At 41.7% G+C, this 25,988-nt stretch overlaps 1 protein-coding gene across 11 annotated transcripts in view; it reads right to left on the reverse strand.

The window, feature by feature from the left end:
* The window catches only part of ebf3a (EBF transcription factor 3a), a 93,121-nt gene that overhangs the window by 22,873 nt on the left and 44,260 nt on the right, over positions 1-25,988 (reverse strand). For 9 of the 11 annotated variants that reach the window (XM_057358668.1, XM_057358663.1, XM_057358670.1 and 6 more), the window contains exons 7-10: positions 13,745-13,826; positions 10,024-10,141; positions 3,657-3,790; positions 2,775-2,901 (exon numbers count right to left, since the gene is read on the reverse strand). In XM_057358668.1, the coding sequence (XP_057214651.1) occupies positions 2,775-2,901; positions 3,657-3,790; positions 10,024-10,141; positions 13,745-13,826 (461 nt within the window). The remainder of the gene's footprint in view (positions 1-2,774; positions 2,902-3,656; positions 3,791-10,023; positions 10,142-13,744; positions 13,827-25,988) is intronic. The other 2 variants (XM_057358662.1, XM_057358667.1) reach the window with 1 other exon arrangement.

Below are 25,988 nucleotides of genomic sequence, written 5' to 3' on the forward strand. Positions count from 1 at the left end.
GCTTGTGTTGGCCGTGATGGAGCAGAATTATCGACTCTTAAAGTAAGCACGGTGCTCTGACAGGCGATTGGCATGGCTTCTGAGCGAACACGAGGGACTTTTATGACACCTCCAGTGCCAACACATCGCAAGCCTAGTCTACTACATAACATCTACTATCTCAATGGCTGCTGGAGCATCAAATGAAATAAGAATATACAGTATATTTTGAACAAAGATAATGAAGGATGATTTTAGAGACGTTAAGATATTTTACACCTTCATGACCTGTTCCCGAATTTTAAATACTGTAATGGAAAAAAAACATGCTTTCTAAAGATTTTTTTAATAAATAATAAACAATAAATTATATAATAATAAATTAATATTTGCTAACTGTATATATATATATGCATATTCATATAAATAAAAATTAATATATTATTATATATTATATTATATATTAATGAGAATCACATTTTATGTTCCATAAAAATAAAAAAAATGAAAATAAAATATAAAAATAACAAAAATGTTTTTAAAAACAATAATTTTAAAAATTAAATAAAATGTTGGGACACATTACTAAAATGAGAATTATTATGAAAATAAAACAAAATAATTATTAATGGCCTTAAAACTAATATAATTTATTGTTTATTTATTTCGGGTTAACTGTGACCTGACAAAACAATGGGACATGTTTTGTGAGATTCAATCTTTTCAACAGGAATTCCTACCTTGAACAAATACTAACTTAAAAAGAATAATTATGAAGTATATTTTCAGCAATAACCTTATTTCAGATACAGTAAATGTTTACTCTACTCCATGCATGGTGATATCACCGCACACACGCTGGTTAAGATCAAGCTCATATCTAACCACCACGCCTCTGTGAAACGGAGGCCACAGTGCTGAATTTAATTGGCTGTTGAGTATCAGATGAGAGCGAGGGTGTGCCTGACTCAAAGATGAGAGGCTGGTCAGCGTGAAACATCAAAAACAGTGTTTACCCGGTTTGAAAAAGATTTTGTAAAATAGCCAGCCATTACACAATTTAGCAAAACACACAGCTACAGCAAGCGAACGCTTCTATCATTTCCAGTTCAAAGCGTCTGTTTATGAACTAATTACAGGCATAAACTCGGGCAATTTGTTCCAATCGATAGTCTGCAGGAAGAAACAAAAAGGAGCAAAAATACCAAATGCACCTCTTTGTTTACGTAAAAGAAAATTATCATAATTACAAGCTGATTTTATACAGTGGCATATTCAACAACATGCATTAATAAATATGCTTTGATGGGAAGTGTTATTGACTTGAAATGTCAACCAGCTCTTGTGTATTAAAACAGCAAAGGCTGAATCCAGTCTACTGTGTGAATGTGTGTCATTTGTGACTTGAGAGAGGGAGGTGAGGCTTTATGGGGATTGGAGTTCAGAACATGAGAGGATGGGGCGTGTAGTCTGTGACTTCCCTTCTTTAATTTGAGAGGATAATTAACTACGTCCTCAAAAACTCCGGCAGTAATTATATCTCCACGCTGATGAGTGGGAACCAGGATCAGTGAGGGAAAACAAACAACAAACATCTCAAGACACGAGTGACAGAGAAGCTGTTTTGTTTTGTGCTACGGCTTAAACATTCAACATTACATAAATGTTTTACTACAAAGAAAACCTTGTTCAACCAAATTTTCATAAAAGTAAAAAAAAGCTTTTAATTCATTTTAGAAAATTCCAAAAAAACAAATCTGATGCTCAAGGCCCTTACAAAAACATCTCCATGGTAACCAGTTTCCAGAAAAAATTGTGAATTTCCGCCTGGAAATGATGGTTTCCACAATGAGGGTTGTAAAGGTCTGATGACACATATTCGTCAAAACGGTATGACGAGTGCCGAATTCGACACCGGCTCCCTGTTTTGCACTTATTAGCATTAACACATCTCTTCATGGTGCGGTCCCAAAGTCTCTGTGGCTTTAATGACGGCAGACATTAATGTCTGAGCAGGTCTGGTATTAGCCGGCCCCGTGTTCTCGGGTTTCATTATCTCAGGGGCTCGTTGGCCTCTGCCCTGCCCCTGCTGAGAGGGTTAAATGTGGGAGGGAGAGACGGCCCACAGCCTCAGTGGGGCCGAGATGGAGAACAGCTGCCCGGGGGGACCAGGGGCCCCTTCCTCACCTCACCTCTCTCTCTCTCTCTCTCTCTCTCTCTCTCTCTCTCTCTCTCTCTCTCTCTCTCTCTCTCTCTCTCGCTCTCTCTGACATTCCTGAGTGTGAGAGTAATTCCTGATGATTATCTCATTGTCCTACTCAATTTGGGATCAGACACACTGCTTCCAGGTCAAACACGGAGTGATCGGGTCCCCTTCGGTATCGGAGAGATTACGCTCGTTTTACCCGCAACCGAGCCCAAGATCCGAGGGGGTAAAAACACAATCACACCCAAAATCCACACAAAGCAAAACCTTGTGCGGCACCCAGGACGGCAGGAAACAGAAGTGTTTTTGTGTGAAGCAGAGGACAGGGTGCAGGGAAAAAAGGGGTTGGAGATGTGTTGTCACGGTTTGAGATTAACTGGACTTGGCAGCTGCCCCCAACTCCATTGCCCTCCCCGAGATGAAGGAGATATAAGGTTACAGAGAGAAAGTGTGAGAGAGATGTCCATCTCATGTGGTTGGAGTTCAACGCTGCCAGTAAAAACAATCTCAGCATAGAGAGACAAAGAAAAGACGGAAAAGAAAAGAGTAAAACAGAGCACACAAAGCAACCGATCCGAACGCGACTCACCTGTATACACAAATCGGCCCGGCGCCCCTTTGCAGAACTGCTTTGACTTGTAGGACAGGGTAACCTCTACAACTCCTGGGATGTGTCTTGGAGGGGTCTGGACTCGGATGGCATGGGGCGTTATAAGCTACGAAAGACAAGTAGGCAAACTTGGTTAGGACCGTGCAAATGGTTTTAGATTTTATCAGCTGGCACACCGTTTTTTTACTCTTTGTTTTAAAGTTAACGTCAGCAAATAGACCTTGGCTCGGAAAAAAGGCCAAGGGGCACGAGCCCCGCTCAAATCATCTCCATATGCGTTGCCTTCGCCCGGCTCTTCTCCTCCAGCTCGCATTTCCCCCCTCTGAGATATTCCCCCCCTAATTGTTCAATTGTTTTGCGAGACCTCACGGTTCGGCGAGGAGTGCGGCGGAGGCCTCTGCGGACTTATTGTAGCGCTGTTTAGCATGCAGTTTGTTTATCTAACTCCTTATCTGCTCTTGTGAATAAACTAGGAAAAGAAAAATAATAAAGTAGAATAAACAAACGCTGATTGGCTCGTGGAGGCTCCGACCGGCAAATATATGCCAGACAGCTTTATCAACTCATAAAGGAACACACTAACCTGAAGTCTTTATTAGCTGGGAGCTAATTACAACGCACCGTTATTTCACTCTTATTTATATGTTTATGTGGCGTGAAATGAACAAAAAGAAAATGTAAAGGAGACGATAAACGGATGATGGCGTAATTGCATTAAACCTGTAGAAGCAGAGCTTCATAAACTGTGTATAATCACAGTTTTCGCCAAATCGCTTTTTATAGAATCTAATGAAGTTCATTAGGAGGCCGTTACAGAAACGAACGCTTAGGCAAATATGTGTAACCAATGAGTGATGTTACCTCGCTCCACACCAGCATGGTGCCGAACACGACCTGCAGTCCGTCGAAGAAGTTGTCGCCGATGATGATGACGGTGGCTCCGCCTGTGGTCCAGCCTTCACTTGGGCTGATGGCCTTTATGCACGGGGTAGCTGCTTATAACAGAACACAAAACAAGACTCTTAGCACCGCGCTTTTTTCAGGACACGTACAGAACACTCTCACAGCGAGGATAATGAAACCCTCGAGTAAACAAAGCGTGAATGATTTGGGCCACGTGAAAACAAAGGCGCAACGTTGTACACCAACCATTAAACCTCTCTCAACACAATACGTAGAGAAACACGGACCTAACTGACGAGGTTACTGATGATTAAGCACTGCGCTCCAGCCCCGGCGATTCATCTGCTTTTACAGATCTGAGATCAGTCAATCCAAAGGCTGTGCAGGCGGGCGCACGGCGGACTTGGATTTTTCATTCGCCCGCTAATTGGGCCAGGCCTTTTTATCCGCAAACTTCGCCTTTGGTTTAAAAACTTCCAACCTCCTCTTCTCCTCCAACCTTTCATCTCCCTGTGACTCTTATCATTTGGTAATGAGTGCTTTGCGCTTTTTTGGGGGGGGTCTGTGACATGAGATTATAAGGGAAATGAGGCACGAGTTTAAGATTCAAACCGGCCAGCTATCGTGCTAATGGTGACGTGCATACGTATGCGATGAGAAAATAAGGTCGAGGCTCTGACCCCGCCTTTGTCATGAAGTTAGCCGATGGCTCATTAGCATACATTATTGTTCTGCCCCCCCGGACCCCGCGGAGTCTAGAGGTGCTATCACAGTGGTAAGCGGTCGGTAAGGTCGACTCGACCCCCTGTTAGCGTCTTAGCAATATGTGCTGAGATCAGTTTTTCCTCTTCACCGTGTTGACTCTGTTCCGTTGGCCCCCTCTGTAGCTTCTCTCGTGTGTGTTTATACTCAGTTTCGTTGTATTTCCCCACTTTCCCTCTATGTTGCCGTATCTTTTAAAGGGGTAAACAGTGGCTTTTAGGTTATTAATAATGCACAGACGATGCTTTGGAAAGCCTCTCAGCTTAGAATCTCTCCGCTCCATTAAAAGCGTCTGACATCATTTTCATCAACCCGCAAGCTCTGACATCATTTTATCACACTTGTGTCAATACTGATGTTGGTCTAATAGGTCTGTTTTTTTACATTTTACATATTAAAGCTTATAAGTGGAAAGTCTAAAAATAGTAAGAATTATAATAATAAAAGCTGAAGGTAATGATGTGCAAAACTTGGTTGTCAGAATGTTGCTGTTTGGTTACTTAAAGGGATAGGTTCACCCAAAAATAAAAAGTCTTTCATCATTTACTCGCCCTCATGTCACTTCAAACCTGTATGACTTTCTTACCTTTGCAGAACACAAAAGAAGATATTTTAAGGAATGTTGGCAACCAGACAACACTGACCCCCATTGACTTCCATTATGTGGACACCAAACCACTAAAAACATCCATCAAAATATCTTCTTTTGTGTCATATACAGGGCGAATAAAAAATGACAGAAGTTTCGTTTTTGGAAGAACTGTGCGTTGCTAGGGGTGGTTGCTAAGCAAATCTCTATGACATTATTGTCCCCAGATATTGCTCAGTCAATGGGATTTTTATTATGTGCCAGACGTTTGATACTTGAGGTTTGTTCAAATCCTTAACCCTAAAGCTGAGCAGCAGCAATGGTGGGGCTTGTCTTAAAATGCAATAAATAATAAATAGAGCATTGCCATTACACAAGGTAAATCGGTGGGGTTAAGCCCTTGTGTGGGCAGGTCTGTCTCTCTGCTGTCTGCCTCTCCGCCGCTCCACCAGCCCTAGTTAATCAACATTAGGTATTGTTGTGTAGTACAGCCCAGACAAGGCAGCTCTCTTTGTTTGCCTTAATGTTGGACTAGTGGAGGTTATATTTACTCATTCCCCTCGGCTCCCAGAACACCAGAAGCCCTGAGCCTGCTCACACACACACACACACGCACGCACACACACACACACACACACACGCACGCACACACGCACACACACACGGGGAGCTTGCCCTTAACTAGAGCTGTTGACTTCATGCTAATAAGTTCATACAAATTTTCATTTCTGAGGCTCGGGAATGACATTTGCTTTTCTTAATTGCAGGCAGAGCATTTGAAAGAGGATCAAGTCTCGGAAGACAGACACGACTCCTCAAAGGGACTGACCTTCATCAGCGCAACCAATTATAGCAAATCATTCACCAAAAATTACAGTAAACAAATTTACTTTGTGTAGGTGAGCAGAAGGAACGGGAGGGAGGGGATGTGTGCGTGCGTGCACGAGCGAGCGTGCACGAGAGGTGCGAACGGGCCCACGAGAGGGGCAGTCTGGCAGCTGCGGCCTGCGATCACCACGCATTGCCTCGGAATTCGCAACGCTCCCCCCCATCCCGGAGAATGGGCTGCCAGAGCGCTCCCCCTCTGCCGCGGAGCATTTGCATACATTCTGCGTGAATATAGAGAGGGAACATGTGTTGAATGGAAAGCATAAAGGAGTGAATTACACAGCCTGTGTTCGTCAGCTAATGATATACGTGCGAAATGCACTCAAGCAGATGATGGAAATTGGAAAAAGCAGAAATGCTCTATGGCAGCCGGCAGAGGCCAAGTTCAACACTCCACTAGGAAGTGACGGGCAGGAACGTGTTTTAACAAGCGAGAACAATTTAGCGGGCGATACGTCTCTCTGGCTATGTTCAGAATAGCATTTTAACATTACACATATCTGCATTCGACAACGCGACACGCTAGCTAAACGTACAGCGTTTATAAATGAATCACAGTCACACATCTATTGTGGTTCATTAATTAAACATTAAACTAGAACAAAAAGAACAATAAAAAGAACAATATTTATTTCCACAACGATGGTTAAAGGGATAGTTCACACAAAATAAATATGAATAAAACATATCAAATAAATATATAGTTCACACAAAAATACAATAAAATACAATTCTTAGTAATAAAATAAAGTTCTTTAAAATATATTTTGTTGTGTTCTACAGAAGAAAGAAAGTCAAACGAATTATAGGGGGGAAAAAATCATTTTTGGGTGAACTATCCCTTTAAGAGCGTATTATTCAGCAAGACTGTGACATTATTAAATCAATAAAGCAAAAAGGATTTGGGGCACATGTGTTAATTTGCATTCATGCACACATGCATGTGTAAAATCTGTCAAAAAAAATCTTGTGGCATCCACCGCAATTCTTTACGCTCTCTAAAATCGCTGGCTTTGTTTCCGCAGGCTTCCTCCGCCTCAAGTGGACGGTCAACAAGGAAAATCACGTGCGCATGCGCGAGCCGGTTTTCCCGCGTGTATTGTTTACAGAACACCACGTCGCCTCGGCGTGAAGCTTTAATCAGACTGGAATCGTCTTCCATGGCAACATGGCGGCCGCCGTGTTTGTCACCTTCTTACTCGCACGCCCCAATATTGAGGCACTCTAACAGGTCCCATCCTGCCTGCTGCAACCTTCCTTTGTTCCAGCGCGTAAAACGTCTTGTAATTGTGCAAGGGATGTCCAGATGGCAGGCTGATCCCGGCGCTGATGGGATTAGAGCTCTTACCTCACGTCGGCCCATCTGTCCTCTCTAACTGGCTACTGCCGCACAGACGCTGGCCGCTCGTCTTTATTGCATAAACCTAACAACATTACCGCCACTTGGTATGCAAATCAGCCCGGAGCTGTAGGCCCAGAACCAGAGGGGGTGTGCGCGGGGCGAGAGAGACTTTCTCTCCTCTTCCTCTTTCACACCCTGTAGTTTTTTGCTTTCGTTCAATTAACGCTAGACGGCGTCACTGCGTTCTTAAAACTGGCAAACGTGCGTGTGTGTTTGGAGCATTTGGGGGTTGCAGCTTGTGTATGTTGTGTCTGCGCAGATGGGGCCTTTCGGACGCGAGCGTGTGCGCGTGCACGTCTGTGTGAATTTGTACATATGTTTCCGCGTGGCGTATCTAAATGGCGCTAACGCAAAAGAAACCCTCCTATAGTGCGTCCCGGCATCTGTCTCCTCCCTCAGGTTTCAATCTCCAGCTGTAAATAATGAAAGGGGCTCGGAGAGGCGTCCGCCGGGCCAGGCGTGAGGGAATAACTTTAAGTTAAAGATCAGAGGATAGAGTAAATTCACTGTCCGGGAAAATTAGATAAAAGTGTGAGGGGAAACGGTAAGGCCTCCCCACGGCAGGTCTCTTTCTGGCTTTGGAGCGATCTCAGCTAGCGTTTATCACTTTCAAGAATGTGTTTCTAATACACGCCATACCGTTCCTCCAGCCTGGAGTCGACTGTAAATACGAATGAATTTATATTTTACGACTGTATATCCTCTACGTGTGTGCGAGGTGTTCCACACCAGGATGGTAAAGACATGACAGGTTGGACCTTGTTCTAGTTTAAACGCTTCTGCGAAAAGTCAAGCCGAGGAAACTGAGAACTGTTAAACGTTCAGCGGCGTTTTCGAGAAGTTATTAAACACTAAGTTTGGAGTGTTCTGCGACTGTCTCTTTTCATTTTAACAGCCCCCTGGTCACCTTTAAAGGGGCAGATATTAGAAAGGTAGCTGTAATACTCGCCAAGACCCAAATTTGCCATCAGGGGCGGGTGAAACAGCAGGTAACTAAGTGGTGTGTGTGCGCAGGCGGTGGGTGATTAAGGAGGAGGTGAACTTTTAAAACAGTGGGATATTTAAAAGCGTCGTCGGGAATAGCACCACCACTTGTTACAGTGCTGTCAGAGATCACAGAGGGAATGAATTCGAACACGTTCTTACCTATAACCTCATGCGGTACTTAAAGACAAGTTTAAAAGAATCTAGGGAGAAATTTGGCACACTTTTAAGATTCAGAAACTATAAAAGTCACCCATCTTCCATTCATTTACACGTATGCGTTTGGCAGACGCTTTTATTCAAAGTGACATTTAAGTTTCGTGTGCTCCCTGGGATCAAACGCATGCTGAACCAATTTAACTACAGAAAAAATATATTCTTTCTCTTTAAATGAGTATCATTTTATGTATTATTTATTCTATAAAAACAGCATTTAGTACAGATTAGACAATTATAAGCATGTAGCCTGTAGTTCAATTGGTAGAGCATTGCGTTGGCAAAAGGTTGTGGGTTCGATACCCAGGGAACACATATACTGATAAAATGTATACCTCAAATGTCACTTTGGATAAAAGCCGAATGCAAAAATGTAAATGTAAATATAGGCCTACTGAATTTACTTAAATGATCAAATACTTTTTTTCATACTATGCACAGCTTATGAAAAATATACTGATTGTAAACATAAGATTGCGAATAAAAAGCGCCGTGTAAAGCCGCTGCAGCGTTTGGGATGGGCTGTGTTTTTTCTTTCATTCCGTCTTAAGGTCTCATGGGACGGAGGCAGACAAGGGGAGAGGCCTCAACCTTCTTAATTGCTCTCCTAATTAAAGGCGGTTGCTAAGGAAAACACACCTACTATCAAGCCACTACAGCGAAGAGACAAACAATAAGTCAGGATAGCAAACACTTCAACGCTCAGGGCGCAAACCTTCAATTACCACGCTCCTATTAACGCGAGAAGCCCTGAAATAAAAAAACTAATATTTTTGCGGGTTTTGCTTGGAATCTGCGCGCTTTCTCGTGCATCATTAAATATTACTGGTGCTTGGGTTGATATGGTAATTACGGACTGATTAAGACAAAGGAAATACCAATGTTGTGTTTTTTAAATGAGCGGAGATTATGTTGTGTTTTAATGATTGCTTAGCTCAAAGATTGGAGTGCTGAGGAGATGAGAAAATGTAAGCGTTCGAAATGAATCCATGTCTAGGCAACAGAATCTGAATCTTCAGTGACTTGTGCTGTTAACAATAAGCCAAAAACTCACTGCGTGAATGGTGAAGTATCAAGCAATAATTGTAACCCGGCCCAGAAAAATTTGGATAACTTTTTCAGTGTCAGTCTCCGAGTGAACTTTAAGAACCCGAAAAACAGACAGCTTTAAATAACACAAAACATTTGCTAATGTGGCCCAAATCATTCAAAAAATTCATACAATATCAAAAAACACAACAAAACTAAATCTAACTAAAAGTTCAATAGAGAAGGTGTGAATGAATGCTCTCTAAAGGTGAACTAGCATGTTGCTACCAAAGCTTTGCTATTCTTGTTTCAGGAGTCGATGTGGATGACTAAAAGAACGTGAGCTAAAATGAGAGAGGAAAGACAGGGGAAAAGAGAGAAAGTGGGAAAAGCTCTGCAAATCAAAGTGTTATGGAAAATGTGCCTACCATTCTCCAGATAAGGAGTGGCCGTACCTTCTGATGGGTCTAGACGGCGGGCTCTTCGGCCGTGTTTTGAGTTGTTGTGGACGAACATGTTGTCCGACACGGCCAACACGTGACCGTCCACATTAACCGTTGTCGATACAACGACCTGTGAAAAAAGCAATCAAAATATTGAATAGATATTCACATTTAAGTCTTTAAAGCTAAATGGTGTCAACACGATTTTCAAAGTTGACCTTTCAACATCACATTTTTTATTTAGCTGAAAATGTGGATTTAGCATGAACAGACCCTTAAATCAAAATGAATTGTTCACTGTCCAAGAAGCATTGTGTCTGTTAATGACCAGAGGCTGTTTTGAGTCCTTAAAGGCCAGACGCACAAAAAACACATCTGAGGGTTTCTATAGGGTCTTTATCAGAAAACCATGGCTCTTTTTTAAGCTAGCTCTCTGTTGTCAGTCTTATTCTCTAGCATAACAACACAAAAAGGCTTTTGGCCTGTGGTGTCGAGTCGACATGAGAGCAGGTCTCAGTACAGTTAGCAGATGAACCCCGAGTGTTTCTGATCAGTCGGGCTCTTTGGTGACACACACACGCGGCTTTGTTTAATTTGTCTCCTCCATGCCAGCGAAGCTTTATTTCGGACGCTGACAACCGTGCGACCGCTCCGCACCTTCGAAACAATAACCGCAACCACATTTGCTTCTCCGGAGCTTGAACCTGTGCCCACTGTTTATTTTCCAAGCCAAGCAGGAGGGAGCGAAACAAGGGAAAAGTTGTTCGTTTTCACAGCTATCCTGGGTTCGGTGGAACAAGTCCCCGGGGCTTCGCGTTATTAAAACAATAAGTTATATCGCTCTAATCCGAAAAAGAGTCTGTTTTCACACCTTGAGCAACAAAAGATGACGCGAGCGGTTTGTGTACGCTGGCACGCCGTTTGATTATAAATGACCGAGCCAGAATCGGCTACTGTTACCACAGAGCTCAAATCTGCTTAGCACGTTCTTAATGAAAAGGTTTACTTAAAATAATCAAACATGATCAACAAAATTCAACATGTTTGGAATTAAATGGGTCTTTAAACACTGAGAGACCTAAATATGGGAAAATGATAATCTACCAAATCTTTGTTAAATACATATCAATGTCATTAAGAATCTATTTAAATAAATCTCTATGAAACCTAAAATCATATTCACAATGAAGGTGGAAAATGTTTAACATCGTCTTATTTTAGCTAAATTGCAATGGATTCTCCAAACGAATGACCAGGATTCAACTCTATATAAAGCCCATTTCATTTCTCATTTGAAGAATATTATTAACCTTTGTAAGAAGAAGAGCTCCTATTTCCTATTTAAAGGAGACACTTGGGCGGTAACAAGAGTGCGTTTTAGATAAAGGACGAGAGGCTTGTCTGAGAAGGACCAGCCAAGCCCTTGTCAATCAAAGGCAGCCCTCCATTTTGAAGCGCTTGGCTTTTTACAAAAGGCTACAATTAGTGTTTAATCTGCCACTTAAGGTGAACAGAAGAGAGGGAGATCCTCTCATCTACTCCATCGGCCATTAGCAGTCTCTCAAACACGGCCCCCGGCCCACGAATCGCTGGCTCACCACATTACATCGATCTATAGATATATCGATCGGCTGTTTTATCGTATTAGTCGCAGACGGCCCAAGATGGAGGGGGTCTGAAGAGCGACAGACCCTCAAAAGAGAAAAGAGAATTTGAGAAGAGCCTCTCTGCAGGAAGGAAAGCCTTTTCTTTGTTTTTGTTGATGTGTTTACTAAAGAGGCCTTCACATACAGTTGCATTTAGAGAATGAGGGTCATTTAGCATCTGAATGGAAAGAGGGGTTGAAAGGGGTGGCCACGGGCTGGGTGTGGTGGGGGATCCGGGGTGGAAGATGAGGAGTTAAAATCTCGAGAGCCGAGGCCTGTTCACACCAAACATGAGGATGTAATTTTAGGAATAACAACATCAGAATGAAAAACACAAAACAAAACGTAAATTGTTTACTCAGAGATATGAGATAATAAAAAAGATTTATTAGCAAAAAATATTTTGTTAAAAATGCATATTTGGTGTAAATAGGCCATTATTGCTAAACTAATACTTTGGCATTCAATATAAAAAAATCATAATAACATAAAATCATAATAAAATAATATAAACAAATAATGATAAAATCATTAAAATAATGACAATGTAAATCAGATCCATTTAAAAAAAACAACCTTGCATCTGAATTGAAAAATGACCAAATGTTGCTGCATGATTTTTCACGTTCATTATAGGGGATAAATATAATGCCTTAAAAAGGCATTATATTAAGGCCCTCAAGTGATGTTCTCCTCAGTGCTGGAAAGGGAAAAACAGAGAAATAACACAGTAAAAGAGAGTTAGACAGGAAAACAGGGAGGAGAAATGGAATAGCAAATGGGGGAGGACAGAGACCCCAAAAGCATGACCTTGCCATGAGATCATGGGTAAGGAACATGAATTAAATTTATTCTGGAGGTGGCATTTAGCTTAGCGGAGCAGAGTTTAAGGGTTAGCGCTTCAGGAAAGATGTCTTGTTAATGGACTCTGCTCACGGACTGACAGCCGTCTACACCTCAGCTCATTTGTCTTTCACGTTGGTACTTTTGGTTCTTTTGATATTTCCAAAGAAACAATGTCATTGCAAGCTATCCCGGTGGCGTTATTTAAATGACTTTAAATAAAAATGTCAGAACATGGTGTGCAGAAGGTTTAAGAAATGTTTTGAGATCACAATAGATGCCACAAGCAGACAGTTCATCCAACCATAGAAGAAGAAGTGGACAAAGTGTTCGAGGTTAGAGTGGGATTAGTATGGCTCTCCGCGCGCACACACACACACACACACACACACACTTCAAGGTGGTAAGCCAGAGGAAGTGTAAATAGGTTGAAAACCCAGACATGCTGTTACAGCGAGAGAAAGAGGTTCAGTGACTTTATCTCGGGGAGGCACATCTGCGGTGACGGATGTTTCTTTTAGCCGGCGTGGAGACAGAAAGGACACTTCCTCTCACGCCGGCTATGACCTTCTGCTCTGGACGCATGGATCAATATCAGTGAAGACACTTGACGTTTCAAAGCATGAAAAATGAAAGTTTCGCGAGCGGCACCAACGCTGCTGTCTGCTTGACGATACATCTATATAACCACAAGTATATAAACACTCCACAGAAGCACTGGGTTAAGCGGACCGGTCACACACCATAATGAAGCTCAAGGCTGAGGCCTTTCTTTCTACTGGATCTCTTAATGCCTGCTCTGATTGGATGAAACCACCTAGATATTTAAGAACATAAATGTAAAGGACTATATAGAGCCCTATACATTATATACGTACAGTAAATATAAATATATATATATGGAATATACTGTTATACATATATATATATATATATATATATATATATATATATACTGAATATATACACTTATATATACCTATACTGTATGTTCATAATTTTATATACAGGTTTTAGAACATAAGTTATATATAAGGTCCTTTTTGACAGATTTGAGGGTTTTAGTGTATATATTTGGGGCCAAATGTTGGGACTGTGCTTTATCCAGGATCCTGACCAGATCCTGAAATCCCATTAAACTACATATACAAAGTAAAACAGCACACTGCTTTGTTTTTACCATTAAGCTGTGTGTGTGCGTGTGTGTGCGTGTGTACAGTATAAGGAGAGAAATAAAGCATTACCTGGAATCTGCGCATGTCCCGTGGGTTTCCTGCATTCTTGAGACAGTTCTGATTACACTTTAGGAAGAATTTCAAGAAGAATCTGAAAGAGAAAACAGAACAGGAAAACTCCACGTTAGACAATCAATCCGGCACAAAACAGCCTCACACGGGGCGAAAACTCACACGGAACGAATCGATACAGCCAAAACACCACAGATACGCAGTTCACAGCGGTGCAGCCATTCTCAGAAGGCGCACAAAAGCGTGATCAAACAGACAGCTGGACTCACCTTGTTCCTAAACAATTCCCATCAGAGTAATGATCATTAATGTTTTGTTCCTCACCCTCCCACGACCTCCCCGTCTCTCTGTTTTTCAGTCTGTCCGTGCGGCTGACGCGTCCAAATCCCACCGTTCCCCACAGAACCCATCTGCCCGTCACTGACAGGAAGCCTCCCCCTTCTTTGCCTGTTCTACTCTGTAATTAAGGCCTAACGTGCTCAATGGGGAGGTAAAGCAGCACACCTGAGCCCTGCTCATCACAGACGACCACCGGAGAACGGGGTAACGGGCCGCAAACTTACAGTCCTGTTAGACAATTAGACACACCCCGCCACCAGGACAACAGCACCCGGTAATTATTGCGCAAATTACTGCCTGCATAATCTGTTCGGCAAATGTCACGTTCACGTGAGAGTCAGAGCGGGTCCCGTCGGACACAAATACACACACACACACCTCGAGACCTCAAATCTGCCGTTTTGAAGAGGTGAAGTCGTATTATTGAGAGTCATTCATAAGAGGTGTTGAGAAGGAAGACAGATAAGAGGGCTTGAGAAGAAGTTGAAAGGAAGAGGATGATACAGCTGGTGCAGCATCGCAGATGTAAAATAAATGAAAGAAATTGAATGCAATGTGGTGGCTACGGGAAAACAGTTTAAAGAGACAAACAACTTTATGTTAGATACATTGCACATGAAAAGTTTTGCTTATAGCTTTGCTTATTTCAACATTTCCCCATTCAAATAAATTGGAACATTCTGCCATCATAGCCACCAAATCAACTGAATTCTTGTCCCCTCATCTCCCGTCCAGCCCCAGCATGTGGCAAATGTGTATTTGTATATGGATGTCCATGTACACCAATATTTACCCCGGAACTCCACCCGAGAGGGCTGCACGGACGCAGTAAAGGTCCTGCACATCACGATGTCATGCATTGCAGATTGCGTCCGCTGTTGAGATAACGCATGTATTTCACTGGGTAAACAGCGCGAGCGTGCAGGTTGAAGTCACTTATTCGGACGTTCCAATGGGACGGCGAGCCGAGCAATACATCACTGTGTGAAATGACATCTGCAACCCTGAACCCTCTCCACTTCCAATTCTCATTTATATACAGTCGCCCTTTCCTCGCGACGGGGCGGGAATGTCGAGGATTGAGACAGATTGAGGAAAAAGTAGGAGAAAGAAGAAGTCCCGGAGGTGGCCTTGGCTCTTTCAGAAATTTTTAGCGACCGACGTCGATAAAAAATGATTTCGGGGTGGGTGCGAAGAAAGATGGCCCTCATAACGCCCGGAAGACAAGAATGGGTGTTTGGCGTCATTAGAACATTAGCTTTAATCGTGTACAGTGTGTGTATGGTGGATGTCCGACAGGCCATTATCAGAATGAGTATTATGAGGTGTAATTCGCGGGCCCTGTTTTTATTTCCCCGTAGAGCTGTAATGTTTCACAGCAGGTATCAGAGTAAATCAAGCCTGAAATATAGCCTTTATTTACCTCTCTCTCTCTCGTTCTCATTTCAATCGCTCTATAGCTGCCAACAAATGGATTCGCACACATGTACACAGGTAGACGAATCGTGCTACAGTTATTGTGGACGGCACCAATAGAGAGAACATACATTCATAGAAACAACAAAATTTGTTGCAGCTAGAGGTTAATGCGTGCCCTTTTAAAATGGTTCTTTGTATCAGCTTTTTATGCTTAACTTTTTAAAGTTGGCCATTATAGTTATTAATAAAGTTATTTTAGGTTAAGTTACTTTGCCTATTAAAAAAAAACGAGATGCTTTGAGCTCCAGTGCTCATGTGAGAGATGCAGGTGTGCATCTCCATTTCCCATCACTCGCCCAAATAAATACAAACTCTGCATGCACCCCAATACGCTCGCTCGCAATTAACGTCAAAGAAAATTGAATTAAATTCAAAATAAGTGAAACAGGAACAGGCTAATGTGTACAAGTACGCAAAAACACACAAACAGACCAACACGCTCTAAACGGCCGCTCATTAAGAGCCCGTTCAGCGTCCACGTGCTCGCTCAGGGTCTGTTTACCTCGGAGTTTGATGAAGTGAATTTCCGAACTGAATCATATTCAGCCGTCCACAACAGCACCGTAATTTTGTCTGAATTAGGAGCCGTTTCGCTTCCGCCGTACAGGGATCGGGTAAATTAGTCCTTTGTGAAAAGGCGAGCAATTACGGCCGCGCGGTTCTCTCTCTAAATGGCTCCAGAACTTTGCGGCGATGTTCGGGACCGTCGGAAATAAAGAAGGCAGTTAAATAGTCATTTAATGGAATATCAAGGCGAACGCGGCATTAGATGCTGGCGACGGCGGAGAAGAAAAAAATTAACTGCAATTATGTTTGATTAAAGCTATCCTTCTCAATAATCAGCGTTTGTGACAGGACACGGGACTCTAGTGGCCTTTGGGTGCCATGGAGATGTTGAGCAATATTAAGGCCAATAAAGGGATATTAGCATAGCTAATTATGGAAGAGCTGTAGCAGGGAAAGGGGACCTCTGTGTATTGTAACGCGCAAAATAATTGGCCCAGGCAGTTATCAATTACAAGAGACACGAATTTGGTTTGTCGGAAGAAAAAAAACAAAAAGACGTGTTTAATTTCTTGTCGGAGACCCTCCTCGCTTTTGTTCTCAACCGGAGGCCATCGCTCCGACTCCGCAACTTGTCGACAAATATGCATTAAAATGATCACGAAGTAGGCTAATTAATACAACCTGTCCTTCACCGCACGGTCTGACCAGAGGGGCTGGAGTCTTGTGATGTGACGGGGGCTCGTCATTTGAAAGGACTTTGGCTTCACAGGCTGAGGTAATTGAGAGGAAAAAAGGAGTACGTTTCAAGCACATCAGCTCAATAACAGCCCGTAGCTCTTATCTTAACCCGTTACCCGAACCATCATTGGATCGTTTTCCTGGCCTCATTCAAAGAAGCCGCCCCTCCCCACCTCTCCGTTAAACTAATCCCACTTCATTCGGCACAAAAGACACGAAAACAAATAAATGCAGGGGGCGATTGTGCCGTCCGTCGCGTAAGCCTGTCATTACCTTGTTCTGTCAAATTTAGCGTCGTGAAAATTGCAGGTTTGACATTGATTGCAGATGACATACTCTTATTCTCTTAAAATGAGATGAATATAAGAATTAACATCACATTAGACAATCGTTGACAGAGAAGAGTAAACTGAAAAGAAATGTGGACACATCCAACTGTTGGGTAAATAAACCTATAGACAATCGTTGGGTTTGTCCTTATTTTATCCAATCATGGGTTGAAACGTACACTGTAAAAAATGACACAGATATTTACTTAAAAAAATTAAGGTAACAGTATTACACAAAATATTTTTAAGTACTTTAAAGCATATTTTAAACCCAATATTCCACGAATACATCAAGTAAAATTACCTAAAATATTTAAGCACGTCACATGATAAACTTCAAGTTCATCAAGTTTATCAAAAAATCAAGAAGAAATACTAATTTGAGCATTGGAGATAACTTCTTGATCTTTTTTAACTTCAGTTTAACATTTATTTATAACATATATGATGTACAAGTAAGCTGAGAGTTGACTCAGTACTGACATTAGCAGCATTACTGTTCACTGTGTGAAAAAACAAACAGCTTGAGCTCTCCCACAACCTAAGCACAAGCACCACTCTTCTGAAAGATGGTAACCACGAAACTCAGAAATACAAACAGAATATCTTCTAAATCTTAAAGACAACTGAACAATAAACACTATCAAGTCTTTCATTTTATTCTAAAGCACATAAAAATAGCACTTTTTCACAAAAATGACTCTCCTAATGCTGTCGCATGCAGAGCATGCTGGGAACTCTAAATTCACTGCTCAGTTAGCTCAGTTAAATTAACTTAAATAATTCATGTAGTTCCACCACAAAATAATTAAATAAAGATCCTTTATACAATTTTAAGTGGGTTGAACATGATAAAATTAAGTCGAATTCACTCAATTATTTGTGCATTTAGAATTCCAAGATATTTCTATAATTTTAATTTTAATTTTGGTTAAAAAAACAAGAACACAATTGTATTAAGTCAAGTTTACTCAATTAATTTCATGAAATCTACTACGACACAGAATCATTTTTTACAGTGTAGTTGACAAATAAAGGTGTTCCTAAAAAAATGTAGGGAAAAAAACTAACAATAAGGATACACCTCTTATATGCTATTTTAGATTATACATATTAATCATATACAATAATATATTATTAACAGCTTGTTTTCTCATTTTTTTGTCACACCATAGGACACATGGTACGGTATATTTGTCAACTACCCATAACTATAAAGTAAAGATAAATATAAATAACATAGCTCAGATAACTTATCTAGGGCAAACTTGACTGAGCTCAGACTTTTAAACACAAAAATGTATCTATTTTTTGGAGAATTATGGGTTTATGCTTGTTCCTAACAAAAATGATGCTGTATTTAGACAACAAAGAAAAAATGCTGCTCTTTTTTTGTGTTGTCCCAAGACAGATATGTGGATGTAAAGAGAGGTAAAGAAATACAATGGCAGATGGGAGCGTGTGTGTGTGCGCGAGCGGTCAGTGTGGACACTAATTGCTGTTCAGGCGTTAATGGTTAGGGCACAGCTGTGTGTCTGTGCTGAGTATTGATCACCAAGCAACTTTAGCTGATCAGACCCCAGCCAGCCAGACAACACACACACACATACATGAGAACATTCTGCTGATTCCAGGTCCAGAAGCTGAGACGATACACATGTCAATACAGATCGCATTTCCAAAAAGCACAAGCTTTCTGTGTCAGCTCTCGCTTCTGATTGGCCGACTGGTTTGATTGCCTCTGATTGGTTTACAAATTACAATATTTTTATTTGATGAGTGATAAAACATACAACACGCGTCTCTTGTGTGGAGGTTAAACTGGTCTGAGAAAATATGTTTCGGTCAGAGTTCATGGCCCTGATTATGGAGAAAACAACCCGAACGGGTGAAATCTGACCATTTTACAGAAAAGTCCCTGCAAAGGTAGATATCTGAGCATCTGCCTACACATAATTCTGCCAGGAGTGTTTTTTAGGACACGTGTTCTTGTCATATGTGTATGTATGCGTTCTCTCCCTCAGGCAGACTGCCGGTCTTCTCTCTATATCGCTTCTCTCCTCTCTAGTTTTTCCTAATGTGTAACATGCCTCTGACATTATTTCTCCAACACCGTTTCTGTCAATCACGGCCATTTTGTCTTAGGATGAGGCCTCATTAAACCCCTCTCTCTCTCTCTCTCTCTCTCTCACACACACACACACCACCTCTTCCATTTCCTGGTTTAGGATGTACGGATGCCTGTAACCCAGGTCTCCCACGCCACTTTTACAGTAGCAGGGCGACGGTTGCTAAGCTAGAACCGTTCCATACGTCACCTTAGTAAAAGCAATTTTTTCATACATTTTCTCAATTAAACATTTTTGTTCATTCTCAACTAAAAAAAACTTTAAATGAAATAATTTAGATATATCACAACTTCCTATTGAACTTATGATGACATAAAGATGACTCCGTGATCTCCAGCCAATCACCGACACCATTTCGATAAAAAAAAAAAACAAGCACCAGGTTCTCCATGTTTTACCTCTCTCCTCTGTCTATCCCTACTCGGCTCTTTGATGTTGGGAATACAGGCTCAAGTTTCCTCGGGACGGGGGGGGGGGGTGAAAAAGAGGTGGGGGTACCGGTGGGCCTCGCTCTGGCTTCTGATTGGCTACGAGGATGACCACACATGGCCAAGGGTGCTGTTGTCTTTACCTGACCTCCTGCTCACTTGCTGACGGATATGTGATCACTTGTTTGTTTCTTTGTTTGTTTTCACCTTGGCTCGACGTCTCCTCGTGTGTTTTTAGCCTCTTTTCTCCTCCGCTCGTCGTTCAACCTCCATTACCATCTAAAATTCATACGTTCCCACATTCTCTCAAGACAGGCCTAATTAGGAACTGTCGTCTTTGCCGATTTTAATTATTAATTAAAAGCAGGAAGGAGAGAGTGAAAAAAGCACATTTCAAATCAGGCCACGGCGGTGCAGAACACACAAGCACACGCGCACGGCTCCGCCTGATGTCTGAAGGCTGTGGTCTCTGTGATGCTGATTAAAAACGTATTAAAACATTATAAATGATTAATGTGGATCCAGTTGTGAGTGGCAGTTATTGGTTTTAACACAGGTAATGCAGCCTAATGTCACGGGCACATGTGGACCCTTCGTCCATATCATTATTCCTGCACATCAACAACACGGAGAGAGAGAGAATGTTACATCACAATATTTTCAAGCCATCGATCAGGGATGCTGAGAGTGCAGAGGTGCTGTTATTTGTCCCCAGACAGGAGGCGGGTGACGGGCACTTACAGATCTCCATAATGGACAGGAGCGGGTCACTTTGCAGAACCTTTGCTTTGACAAAATTGAGTCTTCAACAAACAACACACCAATAGATCATATATGAGACCTCTTTGATATCTCAATAGTGCTCAGGCTGGCAAAGAACCATCTTTTTTTTTTGAAAGCATGAGATGATGTTTTAAATCTCAACTCTGTCTCAGATGTTTCTCTAAAACTCCTATTTATAATTTAATAAATAAATACACGAGTCAGACATGTCACACATTGTTGACATACAGTAAAAGTTGGATAGCACATGAAATAATCTGATGAGAAATATTTGAGCTCTCTTGTGAGTCTCTGGAGGAGATATACAAGAAGGCTTGAATCTTTTCTCGGGAGAGAAATCTGAGAAGCGAGAGGCATAAGTCTCCATTAGCTCTCCATTTAATATCATTGCTGTCTAGGGGAAACAACTGAGATATTAAAGAGATCTCATTTGTGATTATATTTCCCTTTGGGACGGACTGCAATCAAAAATTAATTTTATAGCTCTATACCATTACTGTACGTCAACAATAGCCCAACATGCATCTTTTCTTATTTTTTCTAAGGAATGAAAGGATATTTCAATGTTTTAACATATCGGAGAACTCCATTAAGTCTCATAATCTAAAAACGAGCAATTTATTCCTAATATATAATATATGTTTCTAAAGTGAAGAACATGGAGAGGCGGTTACCACAGAATGACAGACAGGGTGGTATGGGTTGAGAGCGAGCGGGGGTAAAGGTGCATTAGTGCTACCGAGTCGCCCTGTACACCAAGACAGAGGGGTCAGTCATTAAACGAGAGCGGGTGACATGACAAATGAAGAGAAGCTGGATTAGGTTCCAGGCCATCCAGAGATGATGTGAGGGCCATATTTGTGAAACAATAATGCGGCTGGCAGCGCAGATCCTCGTTTCTGATTCATCTACGGCCGTATGGCGTAGCTTTGTCAGTCTGCGCGTGGTATAAATTATTCAGTTTGAGAGATGGCAATTACAGGGCCCTGCACAACCAAAATGAATATTTTATAAGGACTAAAACTGCACCGGAATGATTCATACACATACACGCACACACACACACTGGGATTGTGTGTTTGTACATGGCAGGACCAGAGGCCTTCTGTGCTTTTATATTGTTGACTGAAATCCAGAGAATTCTAATAAGCAAATATATTAGAGGTTTACATTGTCACCGTTTTGCCGGCCGTGCCCATGGACACATCCCGGGAAAAGGGATTCCGGTACAAGCGCAGAGTCTTTGGCAAAGAGAGAGAGTGAATGTGAAAAAATAAATCAAAAGTAGATATAAAAAAATATTTTAAATGCAACATTTAATTTTAAATGCCATTTGCAATTAATGTTACTTGCTGACGCATTTATGAAATTAAAAAGAAGGGTAACCAGACTGGGACCAGGTGATCAGCCAAAAATAAAAATGCCAAATCAACATATTTCTTAACATACTGTATGACAACTAAGTTTCGTGTTTGTTTAACAATAAAATGCATTTTGATTCAAAGCTCTGAAGAATTTCAATATCTACACCATTTTATAAATAAAATGTGGTTTATTAATGCAGAACAACGCCGTCTCATTCTGACCCCAAGACAGAGGGCAGTTAAGTAAGAAAGACGAATAAGCGAAACAAAACAAAACCGAGAGAGAGAAAGATACATTGAAAGGCTAATGGAGGCGGATTATACTGCCAGCCTACCCGGAGCATCGGCCGATAAAGGTTTTGTCTGTTGAGTTTCCTGCAAAAGTCCAGCTTTATAATGCTGAAACAAAAAATAACATTGTTCGTGGGGCTTGCAGGAGCAAAGCAACCTGCTTGAATGGGTATTGTGTGAACGGAGGCAATGATACCTAAAGCCTTTGTACAGCAGGGGCTGCTCGGGCCTATGACATCAGCGCGACACAAGCAGGCCTCTGTGCGGCCCGATCGAGCGGGAGCTCAGCATGGTGGGAAAATACGTCAGGAGAATGCTTGTTTTATCTGAGCTTGCACACACACACACACAGTTGTGATGATGGGACACACAAACAGAGGACAACATACAACCACTTATTTTCCAAACCAGACAAAAATAACCCCAAAAGCAAAGACGGCTTAATAAAACATTGTTAGGAAGTTCATGAAGTATCAACTATTTAAATGCCCACAAGACGGAAAAATGACAGGTGAGATGTCTTTATAATGTCAATTATTTCTCATAAATGAGATTAAATGGAGAGCAAATGGAAATTTAGAGGATTCATCTGCATCTCAGATATTTCTTCTGTGAAAAAGAGCCAGAAATCTCACAAATGTCTCGAGTTTGAGGAGAGATCTCAACAATGTGTCAAACTGAGCTCAGATTTGTCAAGTCTGAATCAAAAGTCAATAGGCCTATTATTGAAGATCCCAATAACTCGAACATTTCTCATCAAATTGACTCAAATCCAGATTATTTTACAAATGTGTTTCTATTTTATTTGATTTGAGCTATCTGAACTGTAAAATATTATTCTATTGAAAATGATACAAATATCAATATGAAATTAGTATCTAAGATCTCATCCAATTCCAAATGAAATGCTGGGGTCTTTTTTCCTCCAAAGAAAAATCTGATCTCTTTTCTTATCTAGGTGAAACACTTGCGATATTAAAGACATCTTTTTTATTTTCTGTAGGACCAAACCAAGTGTTCTTTGCACACAGCAACAGATTCAGAATCTAAAGCGAGATACATGTTCAGCGATGGCACTCTGTGAACCGGCGAGATGACAGAATCAGACTTCAACAGTGAAAGGAACGGAGAGAGAATGACAAAGTGCTTGCAGCGCAGCGGGATAAATGGTCTGAAGTGAAATACAGACAGTAAGGGAAGTGGAGAAGGAGACATTCATTCCAGAGCTTCTGTCCTTCTGATGCCTGTTACCCGGATATCTGACACCAGCGCTTCTGCCTGTCTGCGCGGGACACATGGGCTTTCAAACAGGGTTATAGGCAAATAATAAGGATGCACACAGGGCTGACATGCAAGCATCCTTTACAACACGAAAAAAAGAGCAAGACGGGTGGGGAAAACGCTTCTCTCCATGGAGAAAACAGCGAGTTGTCAGGTTGATTTTGTCGAGCGGTGGTTGAGGCAAGAGACGACAGTATTGGCCCCTGTCGTACCCGTCTCAGGTACACAAATGTGTCAGCACGCACGGAGATGCGGTTCCTTCAGGGGCCGCCAGACGCACGCCGGGGTTTGGGGGCGATGAGCTGGAGGGTTATTAAAAGAATCTCGCAGTTCTTACATGGGTATTCAAATGACAAGAGATGCTTTCTAAACCGATGTGTGCCACTAGAGGGCTTTCAGCTTGACTACAAACTACAGGAACATAAACAGATCGGATTTTTTCAATGATAAAAAGTAATGCCATTATAAACAAGAGCTGGGCGTGTGGATGTAAATGACAGTAGGAACGTTTTAAAAGTAAACACCAAGCAAAAACTACAGCAGGTGGGAAACTCGGTTGACAGCTTTTTTGATTATAATGGGAGTGAATTCGTTTTTAAACACAACACCAGTCACATGCAAGTAACATCAATAATTTAACATGTTTTTGCAGTGATGCACAGCTTATTGTTCAAGTAAAATATAAAAAAAGTGAAGAACCTTATATTGTAAAGTATATTATTGATTGCATTCTCCAATAATGTATAGATGGATGGATGGACGGATGGATGGATGGATAAATAGATTGATAAATAGATAGATAGATAGATAGATAGATAGATAGATAGATAGATAGATAGATAGATAGATAGATAGATAGATAGATAGATAGATAGATAGATAGAGCCCAAGCAGTAGAGGTCAAAGGGTACAGTTGATTTAAACCTTGCCTTCCTTTCCTCATCTTAAGCTCTATTTGCAGACTTTACACCCCACTGGCCTGATTATGTGAAGTCAATCATAAGAACTAATCACACAGAAAGACTCCCTCACATCTATCAAAGCGGCTGACCAAGAAAAAAGCCAAATCTTGTTACCTATGTACAATAGCGTCGCTCGGGCCTGGCTGTCCCCGGAGGAAACGGCCCCATTAATTGCTCCTGTAAGTGAGGATCCAGCACAGGGTGAGATTCAACACTGAGCACTTCATCCCGGAACCCACTGTCACGGCAGCAGGTCACGATCCCAAACCGTCCCGTGGAAATCACCAAGGAGAAGCGATAATGAAAATTTCTTCATGTATAAAATCCTTAATAAAAATGCCGTCGGTGTCATCTACCAGACTTAAATTAATATACAACGGAACCTTTGGCAAAATTAACACGCCCTCGTTTGACATGTGATTCTATGATGGAGGGATGAGAGGCAAAAAAAAGGCACAGGGAAAGAGAGGACAAGACGTGACCCATACTCAAATTACCGTGGCGAGAAACAAACAGAAGATAAATAAAAAATTCTAACAAGCTTGCAATTGAGCCTGGCAATTGAATATCTTTTCACTTATTAACTTTAATACAACACAAAAAAATCCAATTATGGGCCGATTTTTCGCTGTGTTTATGGTGTGGATTTGTTGATGTAGCCTAACGCTTCCTGTATCTGTCCCTAGTGGATATTAGCGAACTCTCCCTCGGAGAAACAACAGTTTCAGCAAAACACCATGGAGTAATGCAGATATTCACACTTTTAATGACCTCGGGGAGCAAACCCACCATACAGCACCGCGGTACCAACCAACCAAAGCGCGGACCCCGTAGACAATCCGGCTTCCCTCCTCTGCTGACGGGGCTACAGCGCGCAAATAAAACCCACGTTTGATAAACAAGAGCGCCGCTATGAAATGCAATAATGCTACAAGGGACACGCCGCTGTAGCCGTGCCTCAGGGACCGGCGAATTCTCGCCTCAACTTTTCATTTCACAATTGGGCCGTCGCATCTTTTTAAATACACTCGCGTGTATTTAGCAGACGTCGGTTGGGACGATTATGTGAAAATGCATACGAATTGGCCAATTTGATTGATTTCACGAAACTCGTGACGATTGAGGATTCAACGATGGTCCCAAAAGACACATCATCACCTTTGCCTGTGGGGTCCCGTCTGCATCCTCGCAGATTAAACATTCAACTTGTTCCCCGAGGTCACGAGCCCCGGCGCTTAACGTACAAATGCAAAAAAAACGACACTCTTGCATGCCCGCCTTCACAGTAACGTTACCCTTCTGCTGTAGGCCTAATATTTATTTCAGCGAAATGACGACACGTGGCGTATTTATCTTCATGAAAAATGTGCATCTGAAATTGAAATCACCTTTTGAATGGGGCGCTGATACAGGCCGCCGCTAATATGCTTCATGAACTACAAAATTTTGTCAGATGGTACGACTGTATTACTGCCGAGGGCTTCGCACACACCACACACGCACATCAGGCAAATTTTCCCCGTGTTAAGCTCCGGCAGTTGATTCGGCGTGATAGTCATTACGCTTACATGACGGTACAAGTCAGCCTTGTCAGATTTATACCCCTCACCT

Source organism: Triplophysa rosa, linkage group LG18 (assembly GCF_024868665.1).
Source record: "Triplophysa rosa linkage group LG18, Trosa_1v2, whole genome shotgun sequence".
Lineage (NCBI taxonomy): Eukaryota > Metazoa > Chordata > Actinopteri > Cypriniformes > Nemacheilidae > Triplophysa > Triplophysa rosa.